The following is a 25333-nucleotide window of genomic DNA, read 5'->3' as shown; positions in this document are numbered from 1 at the left end:
TGTACACTAGACCCCCACAGTGGCAGCATGTATAGGACCAGGTGATTGTACACTAGACCCCCACAGTGGCAGCATGTATAGGACCAGGTGATTGTACACTAGACCCCCCATAGTGGCAGCATGTATAGGACCAGGTGATTGTACACTAGACCCCCACAGTGGCAGCATGTATAGGACCAGGTGATTGTACACTAGACCCCCCATAGTGGCAGCATGTATAGGACCAGGTGATTGTACACTAGACCCCCCATAGTGGCAGCATGTATAGACCAGGTGATTTGTGTTTCACAGATAATATTCAGGACATATGTTTTGTTTGTGTAATTCTACGATGTAGTACTGCAGTAAGCATGATTTAAACGGTTTCTTTCTTGTCCGTTTCTTCTACCCCATTTATGTCTCGCATTTTGTAATTATTTTACAGCCAAGATTCCTACTAAAGTTTGAGCAAATCTACCTGTCTAAACCTACACACTGGGAAAGGGATGGCGCTCCGTCACCAATGATGCCAAATGAAGCAAGACTCCGAAATCTAACGTAAGAATGTTATTTTCATGGGTGATGGAAAGCTTCTTGTGGTCCCGTCGGGGCATCCGTTCGAACCTCGCGCCCACCCCCCCCACTCAAAACGTGTTATGGACGTATGTGCTGACGGGGCCCATTGACTATAATGGAGCAGACTCCGTTAGTGTGTGCTCTGTCTTGCACAATTTTCGGGCAAATACGTTTTCTGCAGGCGGACACCTGAATGTAGTAGACTGTTTTGGTGCCCACCTGTAGAAAAGGTATATGCCTGAAAATAGTGCAAGACAGAGTGCACGCTAACGGAGTCTGCTCCATTATAGTCAATGGGCCCCGTCAGCGCATGTGTCTGAAACACGTTTTTCAGGGGGGGGGGGGGTGGACAGGTGGAGAGAGGTTTGGACGGATGCCCAGATGGGACCACTGAACGTAGGTAAAAACGCAATGTAAAAGTAGTCTATGGGATTTCTCATATAGTGATTGAATGATGATCTCTGTACAGCCCTGCTGTAATGTTGTGTAGCCAACACAAAACAAAACTTACCATGTTTTACTGACTACTATAAAATCACATATGACGCTAATAAGTAAATGTTCACTCAGCATGAGATTCAGTCTGAGACAGAAGCCGATCGCTTGCTATTCCAAGTGCTGTATTCTCTCTGTGCACTATATAGGACACACATATGTACTTGTTTGGCCGGATGTTTACAAGGGCATAAATATAAGATGCCAAGCACATGGTTGATACCACAAAATATGTACTTGTGCTGTTTATGACCTTTGGTACAAACCTGCTAATGTAATCTGTATTGGGCATTCTTGTCACTGTTGGGGACAGTATGATGCACTTTATACTGTACACTTAACCACAGGTATGAATCCCTACGTCTATTAAAACATCACCCACCTGTTCTACTTTAGAGCCCCAAGGAACCGGGCATAACCTCACACCACCATCGTTCTGGACAGTGACTCCTCTAACCTGTACATTGACTCACTACTTTTCATTATGAAAAATGTATTTTCCACTGTCTAAATCTGGATACATCTTATTGCTGAAACACTGTTGTTACCTCTTGAGATTTTTATATATATATATATATATATATATATATATATATATATATATATATATATATATAATATATTATAGAGAGAGATATCTCTCTCTATATTATCTATCTCTATAATTAGTGTGTGTATGTATGTGTATGTGTGTGTGTGTGTAATAAATAAATATAGATATAGATATATATAGAGAGAGATAGTGAGATATCTTATGTTTTTTTCCATATTAGTCATGATTTTACCACCATAGCGATTCCGTTATATGTAAAAGATTTTGGAGAATCAAGCTTTTCAGATTGCATTAGCTTTGTATATTACACCATGTTTCTACTGCAGACTTGGCTATTCTTTTGGTGTCTTATTGCTGCTAACAAAATTCTTTTGTCCAGTATTGACCTTCTGAATGCTCAGATGTTTTCTGTAGTTAATGGGTTATGTGCAGAGACCAGGGAGCACACAACCCATTTTGAGGAGTGCTCCTAACTCTGTGCAGAGGGAAATCGGACCTTGGACCCTTTATATAAAGGAGACATACGGCAATGTAGGTGTTTGCCTGTACTATGACTGAGAGCGGATAGTGCATGCATCTTTTGTGACTCCTGGCTTGTAATATACTTGCCCCAGTTGGGCAGCTTTCTCTTATATGTTCGTCTGGTCGTACGGTACAAGCCGGGAGTCTGAGTCTCGGAAGAAGCCCTCACTATCTAACATTAAAATGCAAAAGAGGAATGTGCACCGCACTGCTTACCAATACTGGAGGTGGTGTAGTAATTCCATACCAAACACAGTTCAATGTGATGTTTCCTCGGTAATTTCCTTTGCTTATCCGATGTCACTTTAAGCCTTTTCCTCTGATCTTGATGGAACCGCAGATCCCTTATCGAGGTGCTATGGCCCAATTTTTACAAATATATCCATAGAACAAAAGGAGACAGGGCAGCACTCACCGATATTCTGGGACTATTTAATTTCATCATTGATGGACTCGTGAAAGCACCCCTAGAGGTGCGAAACGGTACCGTCGTCCTCGTGCTCCCCTCCCTGCATTCCCTCATGTCTGTTTCACCTGTCAGCATTGAAAATTAAATAGTCCCAGAATATCGGTTAGTGCTGCCCTGTCTCCTTTTGTTCTAAGCCCTCACTATCTGTTCTCGGCCATAGTGCTGGCGGACAGCTGTATAGTACCGCGGTCTGTCTCACTCATGTGAATATGCCAATATGCCCGCTATGTAGTTATAGGCACTACTCATAGTCGGTTGTGTGCTCCCTGGTCTCTGTGCACGTAACCCATTTACTAAACATGACTATATAGGTAAATCTGCCATAGAAAAATGGGTTTTTGAAAAGTTTGTTTCTTTGTCGCTCCATTGGGAGACCCAGACAATTGCGTGTATAGCTTCTGCCTCCGGAGGCCACACAAAGTATTACACTTTAAAAGTGTAACCCCTCCCCTCTGCCTATACACCCTCCCGTGCATCACGGGCTCCTCAGTTTTATGCTTTGTGTGGAAGGAGGCACACATCCACTCATGCATTCTCAGACTAGTTATATCGGTTGGAAGAAAAGAGGACCCCCACGGGGCCCCCGGCATGTTCCCTTCTCACCCCACTATGTCGGCGGTGCTGTTAAGGTTGAAGTACCCATTGCGGGTACAAAGGCCGGAGCCTCATGCCGTTTTCCTTCACCATCCCTTAGCGGCTCTGGGAGAAGTGGGATCCTGACCGGTCATCCATTCACTGGGACCGGGCTCCCTCCGCAGCCCCTGTGGGAATCTGCCGGACAGGAGTCTATTCATCCTCAGGGACCGGGCCCTGCATCTATAAGGTACACTGTGTCCCCATGGGGACTGTGCATGGAGCGCCTTCTTCCCGGACGCTGCAGCAGCTGCTGATTTGTGAAGACCGGCGGACTTCCGCGCCGACCGTGCCTGCTTGTCGGCCGCGGTCTTAAATTTAGTCCCCGGCTTCATCGCGGCCTAGTAGCAAAAATCCCGCCCCCGGGCCTGCCTGTCAGGGGTAAGGGCGGGACTGCCGACCTGACGTCGGATGTGAGGGCCGGAGCATCCTGTATGTTTCCTCCCCCCTCACTGATCACTGTGGGGACCCCAGATTCCGCACTTTTTCTAGCACCGCCGACGGCTCCACTCCTCCCCTGAGAGCTCCGGCAGCCATGTTTTTGGCATTCTGCCGGTGGAGGATTATCAGGAAAGAGCTCTGCAGCTCTGGGAGACCTAAGGCAGGGAATCTGGAGGACACACACTCCGCTTTTTAGCGGTCGGTAAGCCACACCGGTCACCCGGTGCTGGTCCCCCCTAGGGTGCCGGAATAGATACGTATTATATACATATTTCTGTTCAGTCGGGCTGTATACCCCTTCCCATATACCCTCAGTGATCACTCTCCTAGGAGACAACAGCATGTCGTCCACAAGGAGCAAAGGTGCTAAGGCACAGGGTTTTTTTTGCGACCTGTACCTCTTGTGGGGCTATGTTACTTGCGGGTTCCACCTACCCTCACTGTGAGCAATGCTCGACCCCTGTTTCGCTTGCTCAGCCGGAGCCTCGGTCACTAGTGGGCCCCTCGGCTCAGGTAGACCCCCCTGGTCCCCCTGTCCAGGCGGCAGGGACAGAGTTTGCTGCTTTTGCTGAGAAACTCTCTGAGTCACTTTCACAATCCATGGCTCAGTCTATGGACAAATGGTCTGCCAAGCTGCTAGAAGCTTTGCAGTCCAGACCGGTCCTTACACAGGCCCCGGTCCCTGTTGGATCGTCGCCTCCAGGCCCCTCTCGGTCCGCGCCGCAGCGCGCTCCCAGGTTGGGCCCTAGGTCCCACGCGGAGGACTCCTGCCCGGACCACAGTCCCAGACCGGCTAAGCGGGCTCGCTGGGAATCTTCCCCGACTTCTTCACGCTGCTCGGGTTCCCAGCTTGAGGACTCTCTGGAGGACGAGGCGGACGTCGCAGCTCAGGGCTCTGAGCCTGACGTTGCCCTCAATCTTGATACACCTGAAGGGGACGCCTTAGTAAATGATCTTATCTCGTCCATCAACCAGGTGTTAGATCTGTCTCCCCTACCTCCACCTGTAGAGGAGTCGACTTCTCAGCAGGAGAAACACCAGTTTCGGTTCCCCAAACGTACACGGAGTGCGTTTTTCGATCAATCTAACTTCAGAGATGCTGTCCAGAAGCCCAGAGCGGTTCCGGACAAGCGCTTTACTAAGCGCCTTACTGACACACGTTACCCCTTCCCCTCTGACGTAGTTAAGGGTTGGGCTCAGTGTCCCAAGGTGGATCCTCCAGTCTCTAGATTGGCGGCTAGATCTGTGGTATCGGTTGCAGATGGTTCATCGCTAAAAGATGCCACTGACAGGCAGATAGAGCTCTTGGTGAAATCCATCTATGAAGCCACGGGCGCGTCTTTTGCCCCGGCCTTTGCAGCCGTGTGGGCACTCCAAGCGATCTCAGCTTGTCTGGCTGAGATTAATGCAGTCACACGTAATTCTGCTCCGCAGGTTGCGTCTCTGATTTCTCAAGCGTCAGCTTTTTCTTCCTACGCCATGAACGCAGTCCTAGACTCTGCTAGCCGTACAGCGGTGGCATCCGCTAATTCTGTGGCAGTCCGCAGGGCCATGTGGCTGCGCGAATGGAAGGCAGACTCGGCCTCCAACAGGTTCTTAACCGGTTTGCCGTTTTCTGGCGACCGATTGTTTGGCGAACGATTGGATGAGATTATTAAGGAATCCAAGGGAAAGGACTCCTCCTTACCCCAGTCCAAACCTAAGAGACCTCAGCAACGGAAAATTCAATCGAGGTTTCGGTCCTTTTGTCCCTCCGCCAAGTCCCAATCCGCTTCGTCCAGCAGGCCAGAGAAAGGCCAGAGGAACTCCTATGCGTGGCGGTCTAAGTCACGCCCCCAAAAGGCCGCCGGAGGCACTGCCTCCAAGGCGGCCTCCTCATGACTCTCGGCATCCCCGAACCGCATCCTCGGTCGGTGGCAGGCTCTCCCGCTTTTGCGACGCCTGGTGGCCACATGTTCAAGACCGATGGGTGAGAGACATTCTGTCTCACGGTTACAGGATAGAGTTCAGCTCTCGTCCTCCGACTCGTTTCTTCAGGACCTCTCCGCCCCCCGCTCGGGCCGACGCACTTTTTCAGGCAGTGGACGCTCTGAAGACAGAAGGAGTTGTGATCCCTGTTCCCCCTCAGGAACATGGTCGCGGCTTTTACTCCAACTTGTTCGTGGTGCCAAAGAAGGACGGATCATTCCGTCCCGTTCTGGACCTCAAACTGCTCAACAGACATGTGAGCACCAGACGGTTTCGGATGGAATCTCTCCGCTCGGTCATCGCCTCAATGTCACAAGGAGACTTCCTAGCATCGATCGACATCAAAGATGCTTATCTCCATGTGCCGATCGCACCCGAACATCAACGCTTCTTGCGTTTCGCCATCGGGGACGAACACCTTCAGTTCGTGGCATTGCCTTTCGGCCTGGCGACAGCCCCAAGGGTGTTCACCAAAGTCATGGCATCCGTTGTGGCGGTCCTACACTCTCAGGGCCACTCGGTGATTCCCTACTTAGACGATCTCCTAGTCAGGGCACCTTCTCGGGTGGCGTGTCAACACAGCCTTACCGTCGCTCTGGCGACTCTCCAGCAGTTCGGGTGGATAATCAACTTCCCAAAATCCCAGTTGACACCGACCCAATCACTGACTTCCCTCGGGATGGAGTTTCATACACAGTCAGCGGTAGTCAAGCTGCCGCTGGACAAACAGCTCTCTCTGCAGGCAGGGGTGCAATCTCTTCTTCGGGGTCAGTCACACCCCTTGAGGCGCCTCATGCACTTCCTGGGGAAGATGGTGGCAGCGATGGAGGCAGTGCCGTTCGCGCAATTCCATCTGCGGCCACTCCAATGGGACATTCTCCGCAAATGGGACAGGAGGTCGACTTCCCTCGACAGGAATGTCTCTCTGTCCCTTGCAACCAAGACGTCTCTTCAGTGGTGGCTCCTTCCCAATTCTCTATCGCAAGGAAAATCCTTCCTACCCCCAACCTGGGCTGTGGTCACCACGGACGCGAGCCTGTCAGGGTGGGGAGCGGTTTTCCTCCACCACAGGGCTCAGGGAACCTGGACTCCGGTAGAGTCTTCCCTTCAGATCAATGTTCTGGAGATAAGGGCAGTGTATCTAGCCCTATTGGCTTTCCATCGGTGGCTGGAGGGCAGACAGATCCGTATACAGTCGGACAACGCCACTGCCGTCGCATACATCAACCACCAGGGCGGCACGCGCAGTCGTCAGGCCTTCCAGGAAGTCAGGCGGATTCTGCAGTGGGTGGAAGCCACAGCCTCCACGATCTCCGCAGTTCACATCCCGGGCGTAGAAAACTGGGAAGCAGATTTTCTCAGTCGTCAGGGCATGGACGCGGGGGAATGGTCTCTTCACCCAGACGTGTTTCGAGAGATCTGTCGCCGCTGGGGAACGCCGGACGTCGATCTCATGGCGTCACGACACAACAACAAAGTCCCGGCATTCATGGCCCGGTCCCAAGATCACAGAGCTCTGGCGGCGGACGCATTAGTTCAGGATTGGTCGCAGTTTCGACTGCCTTATGTATTTCCTCCTCTGGCGATGCTGCCCAGAGTGTTACGCAAGATCAGGTCCGACTGTCGCGCCATTCTCGTCGCTCCAGACTGTCCGAGGCGGGCGTGGTACCCGGATCTGTGGCATCTCACGGTGGGTCAACCGTGGGCGCTTCCAGACCGCCCAGACTTGCTGTCACAAGGGCCGTTTTTCCATCTGAAGTCTGTGGCCCTCAACCTGACTGTGTGGCCATTGAGTCCTGGCTCCTAGCGTCTTCAGGATTATCTCAGGATGTCATTGCCACTATGAGACAGGCCAGGAAACCAACGTCCGCCAAGATCTATTACAGATCTTGGCGGATCTTCTTATCCTGGTGCTCTGATAATGGTTTTTCTCCCTGGCCGTTTGCCTTACCCACTTTTCTTTCATTCCTTCAATCCGGAATGGACAAGGGTTTGTCACTCGGCTCTCTCAAGGGACAAGTATCGGCGCTCTCCTTTTTTTTTCAAAAGCACCTGGCCACGCTTCCGCAGGTCCGCACGTTCCTGCAGGGAGTTTGCCACATAGTCCCACCTTACAAGCATCCGCTGGAACCCTGGGACCTTAACAGGGTGCTAACGGCTCTTCAGAAACCACCTTTCGAGCCGCTGCGGGATGTCTCTTTATCACGTCTTTCGCAGAAGGTAGCATTTCTAGTGGCAGTTACATCACTCCGAAGAGTGTCGGAGCTTGCAGCGCTGTCATGCAAAGCCCCTTTCCTGGTTTTTCACCAGGATAAGGTGGTTCTGCGTCCTGTCCCGGAATTTCTCCCTAAGGTGGTATCCCCTTTTCATCTCAATCAGAATATCTCCTTGCCTTCATTTTGCCCTAATCCAATTCACCAATGCGAAAAGGATTTGCACTCATTAGATCTACTGAGGGCACTCCGGTTCTACGTGTCTCGCACGGCGCCCCTGCGCCGTTCAGATGCGCTCTTTTTCCTTGTCGCTGGCCAGCGTAAGGGTTCGCAGGCTTCCAAGTCAACCTTGGCTCGGTGGATCAAGGAACCGATTCTTGAAGCCTACCGTTCTTCTGGGCTTCCGCTTCCTTCAGGGCTGAAAGCCCATTCTACAGAGCCGTGGGTGCGTCCTGGGCATTGCGGCACCGGGCTACGGCTCAGCAGGTGTGTCAGGCAGCTACCTGGTCTAGTCTGCACACTTTCACGAAACACTATCAGGTGCATACCTATGCTTCGGCAGACGCCAGTCTAGGTAGGCGAGTCCTTCAGGCGGCGGTTGCCCACCTGTAAGAGGGGGCCGTTTCGGCTCTTTTTATCGAGGTATTATTTTACCCACCCAGGGACTGCTTTTGGACGTCCCAATTGTCTGGGTCTCCCAATGGAGCGACAAAGAAGAAGGGAATTTTGTTTACTTACCGTAAATTCCTTTTCTTCTAGCTCCTATTGGGAGACCCAGCACCCGCCCCTGTGCCCTTCGGGCTGGTTGTTCTTTTGTGTACACATGTTGTTCATGTTGAATTGTTCTTTTGGTTCATGGTTTTCAGTTCTCCGAACATCCTTCGGATTGAATTTACCTTAGACCAATTTATAAGTTTTCCACCTTCCTGCTTTTGCACCAAAACTGAGGAGCCCGTGATGCACGGGAGGGTGTATAGGCAGAGGGGAGGGGTTACACTTTTAAAGTGTAATACTTTGTGTGGCCTCCGGAGGCAGAAGCTATACACCCAATTGTCTGGGTCTCCCAATAGGAGCTAGAAGAAAAGGAATTTACGGTAAGTAAACAAAATTCCCTTCTTTTCCAAAATCTTTTACGGACTGTAATTTATTGAGGTAAAACCCCCTATAAGATCACTAACATGACCTTGCTTTGGGACTAGCCCTAGACCTTTCTCCCTGTGTTTGTGTGGGTTTTCTCCAGGATCTCCGGTTTCCTCCCACACTCCATACTGATAGGGACTCTAGATTTTGAGCCCCGATGGGGACAGTGTTGCCAATGTGTGTAAAGCGCTGTGGAATTAACAGCACAATATAAATGAATAAATATATTATTACCTGTAGTTTCTATTTACATCATAATTACTGTTTCTTGCTCTGTTTAAGGTATTCAGCCCCACTTTATGTTGACATTACAAAAACCGTTGTGAAAGAAGGGGAGGAACAGATCCAAACCCAACATCAAAAGACCTTTATTGGAAAGATCCCAATCATGTTGCGCTCCACCTACTGTCTTTTAAATGGCCTCACTGATCGTGATCTTTGTGAGTTAAATGAATGCCCACTGGATCCCGGAGGTTACTTTATTATTAATGGATCCGAAAAGGTAATTTTGGCATTGGTCTTGGCTGTGGTCATTCTTATTGTACACTGCGACTATATATGTAGGTGTGTGTGTGTGTGTGTGTATATGTGTGTATATATATATATATATATATATCAGTGGAACCTTTGATTAAGAGTAACTTGGTTTGAGAGCACAGTATACCTTTGTACAATACAGTATATACTATATAGCATGTCTATCAATTTTCATTTGTGGGTACAGTATTGTACTTTCTTTCTGCTATCCAGTACAGCACATTGCTTATACTGTACCTTATTGTAAGCTAAAGGGCAGTTTAATTTTTTTTCTGTATTGTATTTTGTATTCGTGTACGGTAAAAATGTTATACAAATACAGTAAATTAGTTTGTACTACTATAATAAGTTTGTATAAATCGCTTTGATATAAGAGTAACTTGGCTTAAGAGCTCACTCCCGGAACCAATTATGCTCGTAATCCAAGGTTTCACTGTATGTGTGTATATATATATATATATATATATATATATATATATATATATATATATATATATTTGTACCACTGAATACAGAGTTGGAACAGTGTCTATACTGACCTTTGTCTGCATGGGCTGCCTCTCGTTATTGTGTTTTGTATATCTTGTAAGCGTATTAATCAGGTTAAATATTTAATGCCTTGGACTAATACACTGAGGACCTGCCACTGATATATTGACATACTATTTAAAGGGAAAGGGGTTCTCCACTACTAGGGCACCTCCTTGTGATTCCATATTTCCCCAAGGTGAAAGAGTATACTCAACCCCCGTACCGGCAGTGCCCAGGATCACTGTGCCGGGGGCTCACATGGGACTGTGATGTCACGCGAGCCCTGCGTCCAGTCAATGCCGGCTTCCTTCTCCCTTCTGGGGTTAAATGAACAATCAACAGAAGGGGAGTGCAGCGGCTGCCCTCTCCTCCTGTTGATTAACTCGTTTGGTCCGAAGGTAGTGAGAAGGAAGCCAGCGCTGACTGGACGGATGGCTCGTGTGACGTCACAGCCCCATGTGAGCCCCCGGCACAGTGATCCTGGACTCTGCTAGTACGAAAGGGGAGTGTAGTTTTTTACCTGCTGGAAACGTGAATTCAAAAGGGGTTATCCTAGTAGTTGGTGGTCTTTACACAGTGGAAGGAGGTGGTTGCAGGGGGAAATGGAGTGAAGGGGTAATTCAAGGCTCAAGGGACTATCTGTGAGCAGCACTATATTTCAAGCTTGATCACTTCTTGGGCACTAAATGAAATCGGAGTGTGCAACCGCCTTTTCGGGTGAGATTTCACTATATAGAACTGATTAGTCAGTACAGAAGAGACAACCATTTCCATCATTGACAATTCCTTTCATTGGTCCATTGTCTGGTACTTGTGAGTATTGACTATCAGGAGGCAGCAGATCTCTGGAAGCCCCAACACTTGGCTCTGCCAGCCCCCTTTGACTGGAGCAGAGCACGTGAGGTGTGTTGTGCAAAGGTTCCCCCCTGCTACGTACATCTATGTCAAAGGTCTGGAAGGTGTCACGGCATAGTAACAAAATTGTGTCCATCAGCAATCGGTATAAGAAAGGCAAATTATCAAACACTGATGTGTTGGGCTGAATGCATAAGTTTTGAGAAGCACATTTGAACTTGTCAACCATTATAACTGCAGATCCTGGGCACTTGGCATTAATTCTACTGGATATTATTTCTTTACTATGTTAACTCAACTCATTCTTTCTTCCTAGGTCTTAATTGCACAAGAAAAAATGGCAACGAACACAGTATATGTGTTTGCAAAGAAAGATTCAAAGTATGCCTACACTGCAGAATGTAGGTCTTGCCTGGAAAACTCATCAAGGCCTACAAGCTCGATATGGGTCAGCATGCTGGCCAGAGGAGGCCAGGTATGGAAGACCTTTGCTTCTTTCTGTATTTGTCCAGCTTTATAGGGTTATTAAATACATTGTAGTCGTTTCTCATGGTGGCATTATTGCAATAGTGGGGTGTATGTCCTGTGTTTCTGCCCTTGAGAACACAACGTTACAAGGTAGACCTTCATTCCACCTGTTTGAGTTACAGGAATGGCAAATTGGTTATCCACATCCGCTGTGGAGCGTAACTTGTTCCTTTTCTATAAGCAAGTCACCTACCTGAATAGCTGCCCTGCAATGGCCATTGCACAAAAAAGAGCAGTTGGCCACATTATCACCACTGAGAATGATTTATTTATTTTTTCATTTGATCAGCTATGAAATTTATTTTTTAAACTCGTTTCAGAAATAAAAATCAAAAGCTAAATTAATTTTTCTATGACTTTCATCAGGGGGCAAAGAAAAGTGCCATTGGTCAACGTATTGTTGCAACATTGCCCTACATTAAACAAGAAGTGCCCATCATCATCGTCTTTCGAGCTTTGGGGTTTGTGTCTGATAGAGACATTCTGGAACATATCATATATGATTTTGAAGATCCTGAAATGATGGAAATGGTAAGAGATGTATATTTTACGATTTTTGTCTTTTCTTTGTCATTTCTCTGTTTTACGCTGATAGCTGTCCTATTGTACTGAAAGCTGCAATACATGCATGGTTCAAAATTTCCAGCTTTGAATTTTGGGTGTAATGCAAGAAATTGCAAAATCCCATTATATTCAATGAGTCTGTGCACATGTTCGTGTTTTGACATGGACCATGTGGAGCACATGGGTGTCCGCCACACAGCGACATGTTTTCTGCCAGCAGCATGGACCGCACACTGATGTGATCCATGTGACATCAGTGTGACACGTACATGAGAAAACACAGGTGACTTAAAAATAAAGAAATGTTATACTTGCCTGTCTCCGGTGCTGGTGTCTGTTGTTGCATCTGGGCCCGCTCATAGCATATTCACTGCACTGACTGCAGACCCGGAAGTAACAGCAGCGCTGGAGATGGCAGAGAGAAGTATGTATACCAGCTCATGTTGTTCGTGTGCTATCCGGATGTTACAGAACAGGGACAGACCACATAGATCACACACATGGACACACATACCGTATTTTTTGGACTATAAGACACATCGGATGCCATCAATGTATAAGGGAACTCTGGTACTGCATGACTGCTATATGAAAAAATGAGATTTATAGTTTATGAATTGGCCAATGCATGTAAGCCCGGAAACCAAACGGCAAGGTAAATCTCAATTTCTTTATCGTTCCTATGGGAGACCCAGACCATGGGTGTTTAGCTTCTACCTCTGGAGGACACACAAAGTACTACACTTAAAAGTGTAGCTCCTCCCTCTGAGTTTATACACCCCCTGGTGAGCAGACCCAGCCAGTTTATCGCTTTGTGCTCAGGAGGCATACATCCACACATGCATTCTCATGATTTTTTCCCTTTTGGAACGAGATGAAGAAGTGCGGGTCCACGTCTGGACCCCCGGCATGTCCCTTCTCACCCCACTGTGTCGGCGGTGTTGTAAGGTTGATTCTTAGGCTGGAGCCTTACATGCCGTGCTCCTTCACCATCCCTCCTGGGCTCTGGCTTGAAGTGGGAGCCAGCACGGTCTCCATGCTTGGCAGGAGACCGATCTCCATCCGCAGCCCTTCAGGACCCTGCTGGAACGGAGCGCTCATCCCCAGGGACCTGGCCCTCCGTCTCAGAAGCTAAGTACCTGAGACGTTTATATTTCGGGGTCCCTGTACTTTATTGTTGGGGGGGGAGAGTGTGCTTATTATGTTTACTGACATTTCCGGCGGGTTCTCTAGCTGTCGCCTGAGAACCGCGCCGATGGTGCCTGCGCGTCGGCCGCGCTGCTCAAATTTAGGCCCCGGCTTCGCCGGAGGCCTAGTTTCTGTTTCACTGCCCTCGCATGTCACTCATGCAGAGGGACAGGCTCGGCTCCTCCCGGCGGCCGTTCTGTACAGGGGAGGGACACTCCCCACTGCAGTGTGTGTCCCCTCCCCTGTAGGTCTCAATGGCCCTCCAGATCCCGCTCTCAAGCAAGTCCCGCCCCCTCTCTTCGCTCCGGCGGCCATTTTTTTCAGCGTTCTCTCTGTGGTCAGTCATTGCAGCGCTGGTCTGCAGCATCCCTGCTGAGGTGCTGTGCTTGGGGGTCCGGGCTTCGGGATCTGGAGGGCACACAACACCGCTCCAGCGGTCTGGTAAGCCACAACCGGTCTCCGGTTGTGGACCTCTGTATATACTCTCTGGGGGTCATTCTCTGGCAGAGCCCCCACTCCAGCAGCATGTCTCACACGAGGAGCAAGGCCCCAAAGCTTTATGCTGTATGCGCTGCATGTAAGCTCCTGCTGCCTGAACCGAGCACCTATCCACATTGTGATGCCTGCTCTGACTTGGTGGTGCCATGGCCTGGAGTCTCACCCCCAGTGGTCTCTCAGGCTGCTCCTGCTCCTGTGGCTGAACCCCCGGCTTGGTTAGAATCCTTTTCTAGGTCTATCTCCCAGTCCTTTGCTGAGTCCATGGGACTTCTGTCCAGGACTCTGAATATGCATCATCCCCCTTCACAGGGTGCCTCTGCTGCTAGGGGTCTCTCAGGACCGGAGCTCACAGAGGGCCCAGACCCCGTCCTCCTGAGAAGAGACGCAGGGTTCCCTCTCCCTCCTCCTCCCATGGCTCTGATTCCAGAGCTGACTCGCATGATGAGGAGGATGCCTTTACAGGGGGCTCGGAGGCTAACTCCATGTACCCCATTGATCTGTCCGAAAGTGACTCAGATCTTAGTGACTTGATTGCTTCTATTAATTCTGTGCTGGATCTCAATCCGCCAGTATCAGAGGAGCAACCCTCTCTGGCAGAAAAGCACCAGTTTACCTTGCCTAAGAAAGCAAAGAGTGTGTTCTTTAACCACTCCAGTTTTCAGGCAGCTGTGACCAAACCCAGGGCCTGTCCTGACAAACGCTTCCCAAAGCATGGTTCTGATGACCGTTTTCCCTTTCCACCTGAGGTGGTCAAGGAGTGGGCTCACTCCCCAAAGGTAGACCCTCCGGTGTCTAGGCTCGCAGCCCGGACCGTTGTCGGTGGCTGATGGCACCTCCCTTAAGGATTCCACTGACCGTCAGATTGACCTTCTGGCCAAATCCGTGTATGAAGCAGCGGGGGCCTCGTTTTCCCCGACGTTTGCAGCAGTGTGGGCTCTCAAAGCCATCTCTGCTTCTCTAGAGGAGATGCATTCACTCACCAGGGAATCTATGCCCGAAATGGATGCCTTAACTTCCCAAGCTTTGGCTTTTTCATCCTATGCCATGTCAGCCATGCTGGAGGCTTCTCACCGAACTGCGGTGGCTTCGGCTAATTCCCTCGCTATCCGCAGAATCTTGTGGCTTCGAGAGTGGAAGGCAGATGCTTCTTCAAAGAAGTAGCTTGCTGGGCTCCCTTTTGCTGGGTCCCGGCTGTTCGGAGAACAGCTGGATGAAATTATTAAGGAAGCAACTGGCGGGAAGAGTACTTCCATGCCACAAACCAAAGCCAGGAAACCTGCCCAGGGTAGGAATCAGTCGAGGTTTCGCTCCTTTCGTTCCTCCAACTGGTCGTCCTCTAAGCCCTCGGCCTCGTCCGCCAACTCAGCCAAGGACCAGAAATCCAACTGGCGCCCAAAAGCGCGTCCACAGAAGACCGCAGGAGCTGCTGCCACTAAGGCACTGTGACTGTCTGCCCGCTCCAGCAACGTCCTTAGTCGGTGGCAGGCTCTCCCACTTTGGCGACGCTTGGTTTCAACACGTCTCTGATCAGTGGGTGAGAGATATCATCTCCCACGGCTACAGGATAGAATTCTCTTCCAGTCCGCCAAACAGATTTTTTCTCTCAACTCCTCCCTGCTCCAAGGCCGCCGCCTTCTCACAGGCCGTGGCAGCCTTGCAGGCCAATGGAGTAATTGTACCGGTTCCCGCTCGGGAACGGTTCAGAGGTTTCTATTCAAATCTCTTCCTAGTTCCCAAAAAGGACGGTACCTTCCGGCCCATCCTGGATCTCAAGCTTCTCAACAAGCATGTTCAGGTGCGGCACTTTCGCATGGAGTCTCTGCGATCAGTCATTGCCTCAATGACCCAAGGGGATTTCCTGGCGTCCATCGACATCAGAGATGCCTATCTGCATGTGCCAATTGCAGTTTCACACCAGCGTTGGCTACGTTGTGCAATAGGAGAAGATCATTTCCAATTTGTGGCTTTCCCCTTCGGGTTGGCCACAGCCCCTCGGGTATTCACCAAGGTCATGGCAGCAGTGATTGCGGTTCTGCACCTACAGGGGTTGGCAGTGATTCCTTACCTGGACAACCTTCTAGTCAAGGCTTCATCCAGCGCAGACTGTCAGCGGAGTGTCTCGCTCACTCTCGCCACTCTAGCCCAATTCGGGTGGCTGGTCAATCTGCCCAAATCCACTCTGACTCCCACCCAGAGTCTCACGTACCTAGGGATGCAGTTCGAGACTTTGCCGGCACTTGTGAAGTTGCCCTTAATCAAACAGCAGTCCCTCCAACTGGCGGTGCGCTCTCTGCTGAGGCCCCGCCGTTATACCCTCAGGCGTCTGATGCAGGTGCTGGATCAAATGGTGGCGTCAATGGAGGCTGTTCCCTTTGCCCAGTTCCATCTGCGCTCCCTGCAGCTGGACATTCTCCGCTGTTGGGACAAGCGGCTTTCCTCCTTACACAGGTTAGTGGCTCTGTCGCCACAAACCAGGAGCTCTCTTCAATGGTGGCTTCGGCCTCTCTCCCTGTCCCAGGGACGCTCCTTCCTGGCCCCGTCCTGGGTGATTCTCACCACGGATGCCAGTCTATCCGGCTGGGGAGCGGTATATCTCCACCACAGAGCGCAGGGCACTTGGACTCCGTCCGAGTCAGCCCTTCCAATCAATGTGCTGGAAACCAGAGCTGTGCTTCTAGCTCTCCTAGCTTTTCACCACCTGTTGGCGGGCAGGCACATTCGAGTTCAGTCAGACAACGCGACAGCGGTTGCCTACATCAATCACCAAGGAGAGACACGCAGCCGCCTAGCAATGTTGGAGGTACAACGCATCCTTCAATGGGCGGAGGACTACAAGTCCACCATATCCGCAGTCCACATCCCAGGCGTGGAAAACTGGGAGGCAGATTATCTCAGCCGTCAAACCGTGGACGGTGGCGAGTGGTCCCTGCATCCGGCAGTGTTCCAGTCAATCTGCTGCAAGTGGGGCACCCCGGACGTGGACCTAATGGCATCCCGTCACAACAACAAGGTTCCCGTTTACGTGGCTCGCTCCCACGATCCTCAGGCATTCGCCGCGGACGCACTGGTTCAAGACTGGTCCCAGTTTCGTCTGTCCTACGTGTTTCCCCCTCTAGCTCTCTTGCCCAGAGTTCTGCGCAAGATCAGAATGGAGGGCTGTCGAGTCATCCTCATTGCACCGGACTGGCCCAGGCGAGCTTGGTATCCAGACCTGCTCCATCTGTCCGTAGAGATGCCGTGGCATCTCCCGGACCGTCCAGACATTCTCTCACAAGGTCCGTTTTTCCGCCTGAATTCTGCGGCTCTCAAATTGACGGCGTGGCTCTTGAGTCCTGGCTCTTGACGGCTTCTGGTATTCCTCCTGAAGTCATCTCCACTATGACTCGGGCCCGTAAGTCTTCCTCCGCTAAGATCTATCACTGGACTTGGAAAATTTTTCTGTCATGGTGTCGCTCTACCGACCATCCTCCTTGGCCGTTCTCCTTGCCGACCCTTCTGTCTTTTCTACAGTCCGGTCTGCAGCTAGGACTGTCCCTCAACTCTCTCAAGGGACAAGTCTCAGCTCTGTCAGTACTGTTCCAGCGGCGTCTCGCTCGGCTGGCTCAGGTCCGCACCTTCATGCAAGGCGCGTCTCGCATCATTCCGCCTTACCGGCGGCCCTTGGATCCCTGGGACCTTAAAGGGAACCAAACATCAGGATTTTCGTGTATAAGCTGCAGCCAGTGCAGTACTGGCACTATCATGCACAGTGTGTACATACCATTAGGGTGCAGCTCGGGTGTTTAGGCTGTGAAATACAACTTTATAAAGTTTGAAATTTCGTGCACTTTTTGATTGACGTGTGCACCTCTGCAGATAATGTCCGGGCGGGTTATGCAGGAGTTCCCCGCCCCCCCACCAGCCTGTTCCTCCCTCTCTCCTGATGTCCGCGCGGGTTATGCACGTGTTCCCCGCCCCCCCGCGCCGTCTGTTCCTCCCTCCCTCCCTCTGGCTGTATGTAAATATCTAATCTTCAGAAACATGGCGCCGGAGTGGGCCTCTGCGCATAGCGCTTACCTCCGGCGCCATGTTTCTGAAGCCCCCGCATTACACAACTTGGTGTCTGAGAGGGCGGCGCCACAGCGATGTCACACCGGCTGGTGTGTTGGCCCGGTGTCCTGGGGCGGCACGATACAGGAGCAGCAGGTAATCGCGTCCTCCGGTCAGCTGTTCTGTCCTGTTCTAATCGTGCGCGCTCCCGCGGTCACAACGGGCTGGGAAGAAACGAGGGCGCATGCGCCGCCCTCTCAGACACAAGTTGTGTACTGCGGGGGCTTCAGAAACATGGCGCAGGAGATAAGCGCTATGCGCAGAGGCCCACTCCGGCGCCATGTTTCTGAAGTTTAGATATTTACATACAGCCAGAGGGAGGGAGGGAGGAACAGGCGGCGCGGGGGGGCGGGGAACACGTGCATAACCCGCCCGGACATCAGGAGAGAGGGAGGAACAGGCTGGTGGGGGGGCGGGGAACTCCTGCATAACCCGCCCGGACATTATCTGCAGAGGTGCACACGTCAATCAAAAAGTGCACGAAATTTCAAACTTTATAAAGTTGTATTTCACTGCCTAAACACCCGAGCTTGCCCCCTGATGGTATGTACACACTGTGCATGATAGTGCCAGTACTGCACTGGCTGCAGCTTATACACGAAAATCCTGATGTTTGGTTCCCTTTAATTTGGTTCTCACGGTTTTGCAGAAACCCCCCTTTGAGCCTCTTAGGGAGGTCTCTTTGCATCGTCTTTCTCAGAAAGTGGCTTTTCTGGTGGCCATAACTTCCCTCAGGAGAGTCTCTGATTTGGCCGCGCTCTCTTCGGAGGCACCTTTTTTAGTGTTTCATCAAGACAAGCTGGTTCTCCGTCCGACTCCAGACTTTCTTCCTAAGGGGGTCTCTCCTTTCCACCTTAACCAGGACATTACCCTACCTTCCTTTTGTCCGGCTCCTGTTCATCGCTTTGAAAAAGCGCTGCATACTCTGGATCTGGTGCGGGCGCTCCGGATCTATGTGTCTCGCACCGCTTCTATTAGGCGGTGCACTTCTCTTTTTGTGCTAACCACAGGGCGGCGCAAGGGTCTCTCTGCTTCTAAGCCGACATTAGCCCGTTGGATCAGATCGACCATTTCGGACTCCTACCAGAGTTCTCAGGTGCCTCCCCCGCCGGGGATCAAGGCACATTCGACCAGAGCTGTTGGTGCCTCTTGGGCTTTCAGGCACCAGGCTACGGCTCAACAAGTCTGTCAGGCTGCCACTTGGACTAGCCTGCATACCTTTTCGAAGCACTACCAAGTGCATGCTCATGCTTCGGCAGATGCGAGCTTGGGCAGACGCATCCTTCAGGCGGCTGTCGCCCATTTGTGAAGTTAGGTTTTGCCTACTTCTTACTTTGTTCGGTTTATTTCCCACCCAGGGACTGCTTTGGAACGTCCCATGGTCTGGGTCTCCCATAGGAACGATAAAGAAAAAGAGAATTTTGTTTACTTACCGTAAATTCTTTTTCTTATAGTTCCGTAATGGGAGACCCAGCACTCTGCCTGTTGGCACTTTCTTGTTCCGTGTGTTATCACCGGCTGTTGTCGTGGACAGAGTTTCCGGTTGTTCCGGCTATTGCTCTGTTCTTCTTGTGGGTGGCTATTCTCCTTCAGCTTTTGCACTAAACTGGCTGGGTCTGCTCACCAGGGGGTGTATAAGCTCAGGGGGAGGAGCTACACTTAAGTGTAGTACTTTGTGTGTCCTCCAGAGGTAGAAGCTAAACACGCACCCATGGTCTGGGTCTCCCAATACGGAACTATAAGAAAAAGAATTTACGGTAAGTAAACAAAATTCTCTTTATTCCGGGTCCCTAACTAAAATGCCACTATCTAGGTTAAAAACATCCATGCCTGGGCAGCTAGACTAAAAATCTAACTTGAAATGCCACTATCTGGACTAACCTCCATGTCTGGGCAGCTAGGACTCCTGGTATAAGGGCCTTATACTGCCCCCCGCGCTGCTGCTGCTGATGATAATGCGTGGGGGGCAGTGAATACAGCCGCACATGATCACTCCATGCTGTAGTTGCCAGGGGTGATCACGAACGGCTGTTAATTATGCGTGCATCCCCAGCCCATCACCCCGCCCACCTGTCAGCGCCGGGTTCAGCGCTGAGAGATGGGCGGGAGGATGGGCGTGCATATTAAATGAGCTGGTCCACGTGGTCACCGCAGGCTGCTATAGCCTGCTCATGCCCCCGATGACCCGCTCCACCGCAGCACCCTCATTCCCCACATCACAAAAAACTGCCAAAACCCCATTGTTCATTAAGTCCAAAAGGTGAAATCGTTCTTAGGACCGTGATCCACTGACATTCTTTTTGTAATAATCGGGTCTTAATGTCCCCTCCTCTTGAACCCAAATGTATACGATCGATCCCTTGAACCTTTAGACCCTTCCATGTACCAGGATGTTTGTTCCGAAAATGTCTAGCTTCTTTATTGCCTCAAAATCATCAGATTTAATCTCATATGCAGACTTGATGTCCCTTATATGTTCTTGGGTCCGAATCCTCAATTCTCTCGAGGTCATCCCCATATAGGAGAGTCCACACGGGCACGTCGCAAGGTATATTGCTGCCTCCTTCCTAAAATTTATGTGATGGACGATTTTATACTCTCGTGTTCTTGTGGAGTTCCAAAAGGTCTTCTTCCTCAAAATCACGGGACACACAGAACAGCTGCCACACTTCCATGATCCCCATTTTGGACCTGAAGACTGAAAGAGTCTTTTGGAGTACTCGGCAGTTTGCTTGTAAGCAATCTGGTGATGTGGATATGTGTGGTTTAATTGAGATTGTGTTATGTTTGTGTGAATGTTAACCCGAGCGTAAAGCTATGTTGGTTCCATTACATTCTCCTGTCCCTATGTTTCAACACCCGTGCGATCATGTTATTTACCCCCATACTATGCGCCGCCTGTCTGCGTCATGTGGGTTGCTTGTAGACGTGGCTCCCTCCTCGCGTCACCACATGCCTGGTGCGCATGTGCAGTGACGCGCCTCTGGGCTTCCGGTCGAGGCGTTTTCAAGGCGTGCGATTATGTGACCCGTGCGATCATGTGACCTGCCTCGTACTGTGCGCCGCCTGTCTGCGTCCTGGGGGTTGCTAGATGTGTCTCCCTCGCTCGCGTTATCACATGCCTGATGTGCATGAGTGGTAACGTGACTGATGGTGACGCGTCTCTGGGCTTCCGGTCGGGGTGTGTTCATAGCGGCGCCTTGTAAAAAGGTACGAGGACTTTAATTAAGCAACACATGTACCGGGTGTATGTGTATATATGTGTGCGTGTGTGTATGTATGTATATGTGTATATATATATATATATATATATATATATATATATATATATATATATATATATATATATATATATATATATATATATTTGTACATATATATATATAATTTGTATATATATAATTTGTATATATATATAATTTGTATATATATATAATTTGTATATATATAATTTGTATATATATATATATAATTTGTATATATATAATTTGTATATATATATATATATAATTTGTATATATATAATTTGTATATATATATAATTTGTATATATATATAATTTGTATATATATAATTTGTATATATATATATACTAGAAGGTGGCCCGATTCTACGCATCGGGTATCCTAGAATTTACGTATTGTGTAGTTAATGTATGATTTTTGTTTTATAGATGTTGTTGTGTGTAGTTGCCAAGTGTTTGTGTAGGGCGCTGTAAATGTTCTGGGTGTTGTCTGGGTGGCGGTGTGTGAGAGAGCATTGTTGTTTGTGTGTTGCGTTGTTTGTGGAGCGCTGTGTGTCTGTAGCGTTTGTGTGTGGTGGTGTGTGTGTGTGTTGCACGGTTTGTGTGGGTGTGGCTGTGGGGCGAGTGTATGTTTTGTGCAATGTGTGTGTTGTGCGGTATGTGCATATATTTGTGTGTGCCGCGGTGTTTGGGTGTTGTGTGTGTGCGGCGTTGTCTGTGTGTGTGTGGGTGTCTGTGTAGGGCAGTGTTTGTCGTTCCCAGTGTGTGGAGGGTGTGTTGCGCGGTGCGTGTGTGGCGGTGTGTGTGTGTGTGTGTGTTTTGGGGGGAGGTGTGCACCCCCCATCGTGCTCCATCCCCCATGCTGTGCACCCCCATCGTGCTCCATCCCCCATGCTGCGCACCCCATCGTGCTCCATCCCCCATGCTGCGCACCCCCCATCGTGCTCCATCCCCTATGCTGCGCACCCCCCATCGTGCTCCATCCCCCATGCTGCGCACCCCCCATCCCCCTCCATCCCCCATGCTGCGCACCCCCCATCCCCCTCCATCCCCCATGCTGCGCGCACCCCCCATCCCGCTCCATCCCCCATGCTGCGCACCCCCCATCCCGCTCCATCCCCCATGCTGCGCACCCCCCATCCCGCTCCATCCCCCATGCTGCGCGCACCCCCCATCCCGCTCCATCCCCCATGCTGCGCGCACCCCCCATTGTGTTTCATCCCCCCCCATGCTGCACCGCCCATTGTGCTCCTTCCCCCATGCTGCACACCCCCATCGTGTTTCATCCTCCCATTCTGAATGGGCATCGTGTGAAGGGGGCGTGGCCTAGCGGGCATCGTGTGAGGGGGCGTGGCCTAGCGGGCATCGCGTGCGGGGGTCGGGCCTGGCCAAACTGTTAATACATGTGGGGGGCGCGGCCAATCCGTGGGGGGGTGACGGTTGTCACTGTAAGGACACAATTTTGGAGCAAGACACACAGACAGAATAAGGCAAATATATACATACTAGAAGGTGGCCCGATTCTACGCATCGGGTATTCTAGAATTTACATATTGTGTAGTTCATGTATGATTTTTGTTATATATATGTGTGTATATGTATATGTTGTTGTGTGTAGTTACCAAGTGTTTGTGTAGGGCGCTGTACATGTTCTGGGTGTTGTCTGGGTGTGATGGGGGGTGAGAGCGGTGTTTGTGTGTTGCGTTGTTTGTGGAGCGCTGTGTGTCTGTAGCGTTGTGTGTGTGTTGCGCGGTTTGTGTGTGTGTGGTGTGTTTTGGGGGGAGGTATGTTTTGTGCAATGTGTGTGTTGTGCGGTATGTGCGTATATTTGTGTGTGCAGCGTTGTCTGTGTGTGTGGGTGTCTGTGTAGGGCAGTTGTTTGTGGTTCCCAGTGTGTGTGTGTGGTGTGTTGTGCAGTGCGCGCGCGCGTGTGTGTGTGTTGGGGGGAGGTGTGCACTTCCCATCGTGCTCCATCCCCCATGCAGCGCACTCCCCATTGTGCTCCATCCCCCATGCAGCGCACTCCCCATTGTGCTCCATCCCCCATGCAGCGCACTCCCCATCGTGCTCCATCTCCCATCCTGCGCACTCCCAAACGTGCTCCATCCGCCATGCTGCGCACTCCCAAACGTGCTCCATCCCCTATGCTGCGCACCCCCCATCGTGGTCCATCTCCCATGCTGCGCACTCCCAAACGTGCTCCATCCGCCATGCTGCGCACTCCCAAACGTGCTCCATCCGCCATGCTGCGCACTCTTAAATGTGCTCCATCCGCCATACTCCGCACTCCCCATCGTGCTGCATCCCCCATGCTGCGCACTCCCAAACGTGCTCCATTCGCCATGCTGCGCACTCCCAAACGTGCTCCATCCCCTATGCTGCGCACTCCCAAACGTGCTCCATCCCCTATGCTGCGCACTCCCAAACGTGATCCATCCGCCATGCTGCGCACTCCCCATCGTGCTCCATCTCCCATGCTGCGCACTCCCAAACGTACTCCATCCGCCATGCTGCGCACTCCCCATCGTGGTCCATCCGCCATGCTGCGCACTCCCCATCGTGCTGCATACCCCATGCTGCGCACTCCCAAACGTGCTCCATCCGCCATGCTGCGCACTCCCAAACGTGCTCCATCCGCCATGCTGCGCACTCCCAAACGTGCTCCATCCGCCATGCTGCGCACTCCCAAACATGCTCCATCCGCCATGCTGCACACTCCCAAACGTGCTCCATCCGCCATGCTGCGCACTCCCCATCGTGGTCCATCCGCCATGCTGCGCACTCCCCATCGTGCTGCATACCCCATGCTGCGCACTCCCAAACGTGCTCCATCCGCCATGCTGCGCACTCCCAAACGTGCTCCATCCGCCATGCTGCGCACTCCCAAACGTGCTCCATCCGCCATGCTGCGCACTCCCAAACGTGCTCCATCCGCCATGCTGCGCACTCCCAAACATGCTCCATCCGCCATGCTGCACACTCCCAAACGTGCTCCATCCGCCATGCTGCGCCAGCATCAGCCTCTCTGTCCCCAGCATCAGCCTCTCTGTCCCCAGCATCAGCCTCTCTGTCCCCAGCATCAGCCTCTCTGTCCCCAGCATCAGCCTCTCTGTCCCCAGCATCAGCCTCTCTGTCCCCAGCATCAGCCTCTCTGTCCCCAGCATCAGCCTCTCTGTCCCCAGCATCAGCCTCTCTGTCCCCAGCATCAGCCTCTCTGTCCCCAGCATCAGCCTCTCTGTCCCCAGCATCAGCCTCTCTGTCCCCAGCATCAGCCTCTCTGTCCCCAGCATCAGCCTCTCTGTCCCCAGCATCAGCCTCTCTGTCCCCAGCATCAGCCTCTCTGTCCCCAGCATCAGCCTCTCTGTCCCCAGCATCAGCCTCTCTGTCCCCAGCATCAGCCTCTCTGTCCCCAGCATCAGCCTCTCTGTCCCCAGCATCAGCCTCTCTGTCCCCAGCATCAGCCTCTCTGTCCCCAGCATCAGCCTCTCTGTCCCCAGCATCAGCCTCTCTGTCCCCAGCATCAGCCTCTCTGTCCCCAGCATCAGCCTCTCTGTCCCCAGCATCAGCCTCTCTGTCCCCAGCATCAGCCTCTCTGTCCCCAGCATCAGCCTCTCTGTCCCCAGCATCAGCCTCTCTGTCCCCAGCATCAGCCTCTCTGTCCCCAGCATCAGCCTCTCTGTCCCCAGCATCAGCCTCTCTGTCCCCAGCATCAGCCTCTCTGTCCCCAGCATCAGCCTCTCTGTCCCCAGCATCAGCCTCTCTGTCCCCAGCATCAGCCTCTCTGTCCCCAGCATCAGCCTCTCTGTCCCCAGCATCAGCCTCTCTGTCCCCAGCATCAGCCTCTCTGTCCCCAGCATCAGCCTCTCTGTCCCCAGCATCAGCCTCTCTGTCCCCAGCATCAGCCTCTCTGTCCCCAGCATCAGCCTCTCTGTCCCCAGCATCAGCCTCTCTGTCCCCAGCATCAGCCTCTCTGTCCCCAGCATCAGCCTCTCTGTCCCCAGCATCAGCCTCTCTGTCCCCAGCATCAGCCTCTCTGTCCCCAGCATCAGCCTCTCTGTCCCCAGCATCAGCCTCTCTGTCCCCAGCATCAGCCTCTCTGTCCCCAGCATCAGCCTCTCTGTCCCCAGCATCAGCCTCTCTGTCCCCAGCATCTGCCTCTCTGTCCCCAGCATCTGCCTCTCTGTCCCCAGCATCTGCCTCCCCATCCCAGCCTTCCCCAGGGTCAGCCTCTCTCCTGCCAGCCTCCTCCAGCACGCCGTGCTCCTCTGCCGACACTCACAGATCCGATCGCATACACTCACACACACACA

General features: G+C 51.5%; 1 protein-coding gene across 1 annotated transcript in view; it reads left to right on the top strand.

Annotated features, from left to right (window-relative positions):
* Window positions 1-25333, top strand: part of POLR2B (RNA polymerase II subunit B) — a 149156-nt gene that overhangs the window by 5750 nt on the left and 118073 nt on the right. The window contains exons 4-7 of the mRNA XM_075352456.1: window positions 425-537; window positions 9272-9491; window positions 11229-11387; window positions 11807-11971. Of these exons, the coding sequence (XP_075208571.1) occupies window positions 425-537; window positions 9272-9491; window positions 11229-11387; window positions 11807-11971 (657 nt within the window). The remainder of the gene's footprint in view (window positions 1-424; window positions 538-9271; window positions 9492-11228; window positions 11388-11806; window positions 11972-25333) is intronic.

The sequence above is a fragment of the Anomaloglossus baeobatrachus genome, chromosome 1 (genome assembly GCF_048569485.1).
Source record: "Anomaloglossus baeobatrachus isolate aAnoBae1 chromosome 1, aAnoBae1.hap1, whole genome shotgun sequence".
NCBI lineage: Eukaryota > Metazoa > Chordata > Amphibia > Anura > Aromobatidae > Anomaloglossus > Anomaloglossus baeobatrachus.
The sequence above is the reverse complement of the archived record's forward strand: the minus strand, read 5'-3'. Positions and strand labels throughout refer to the sequence as shown.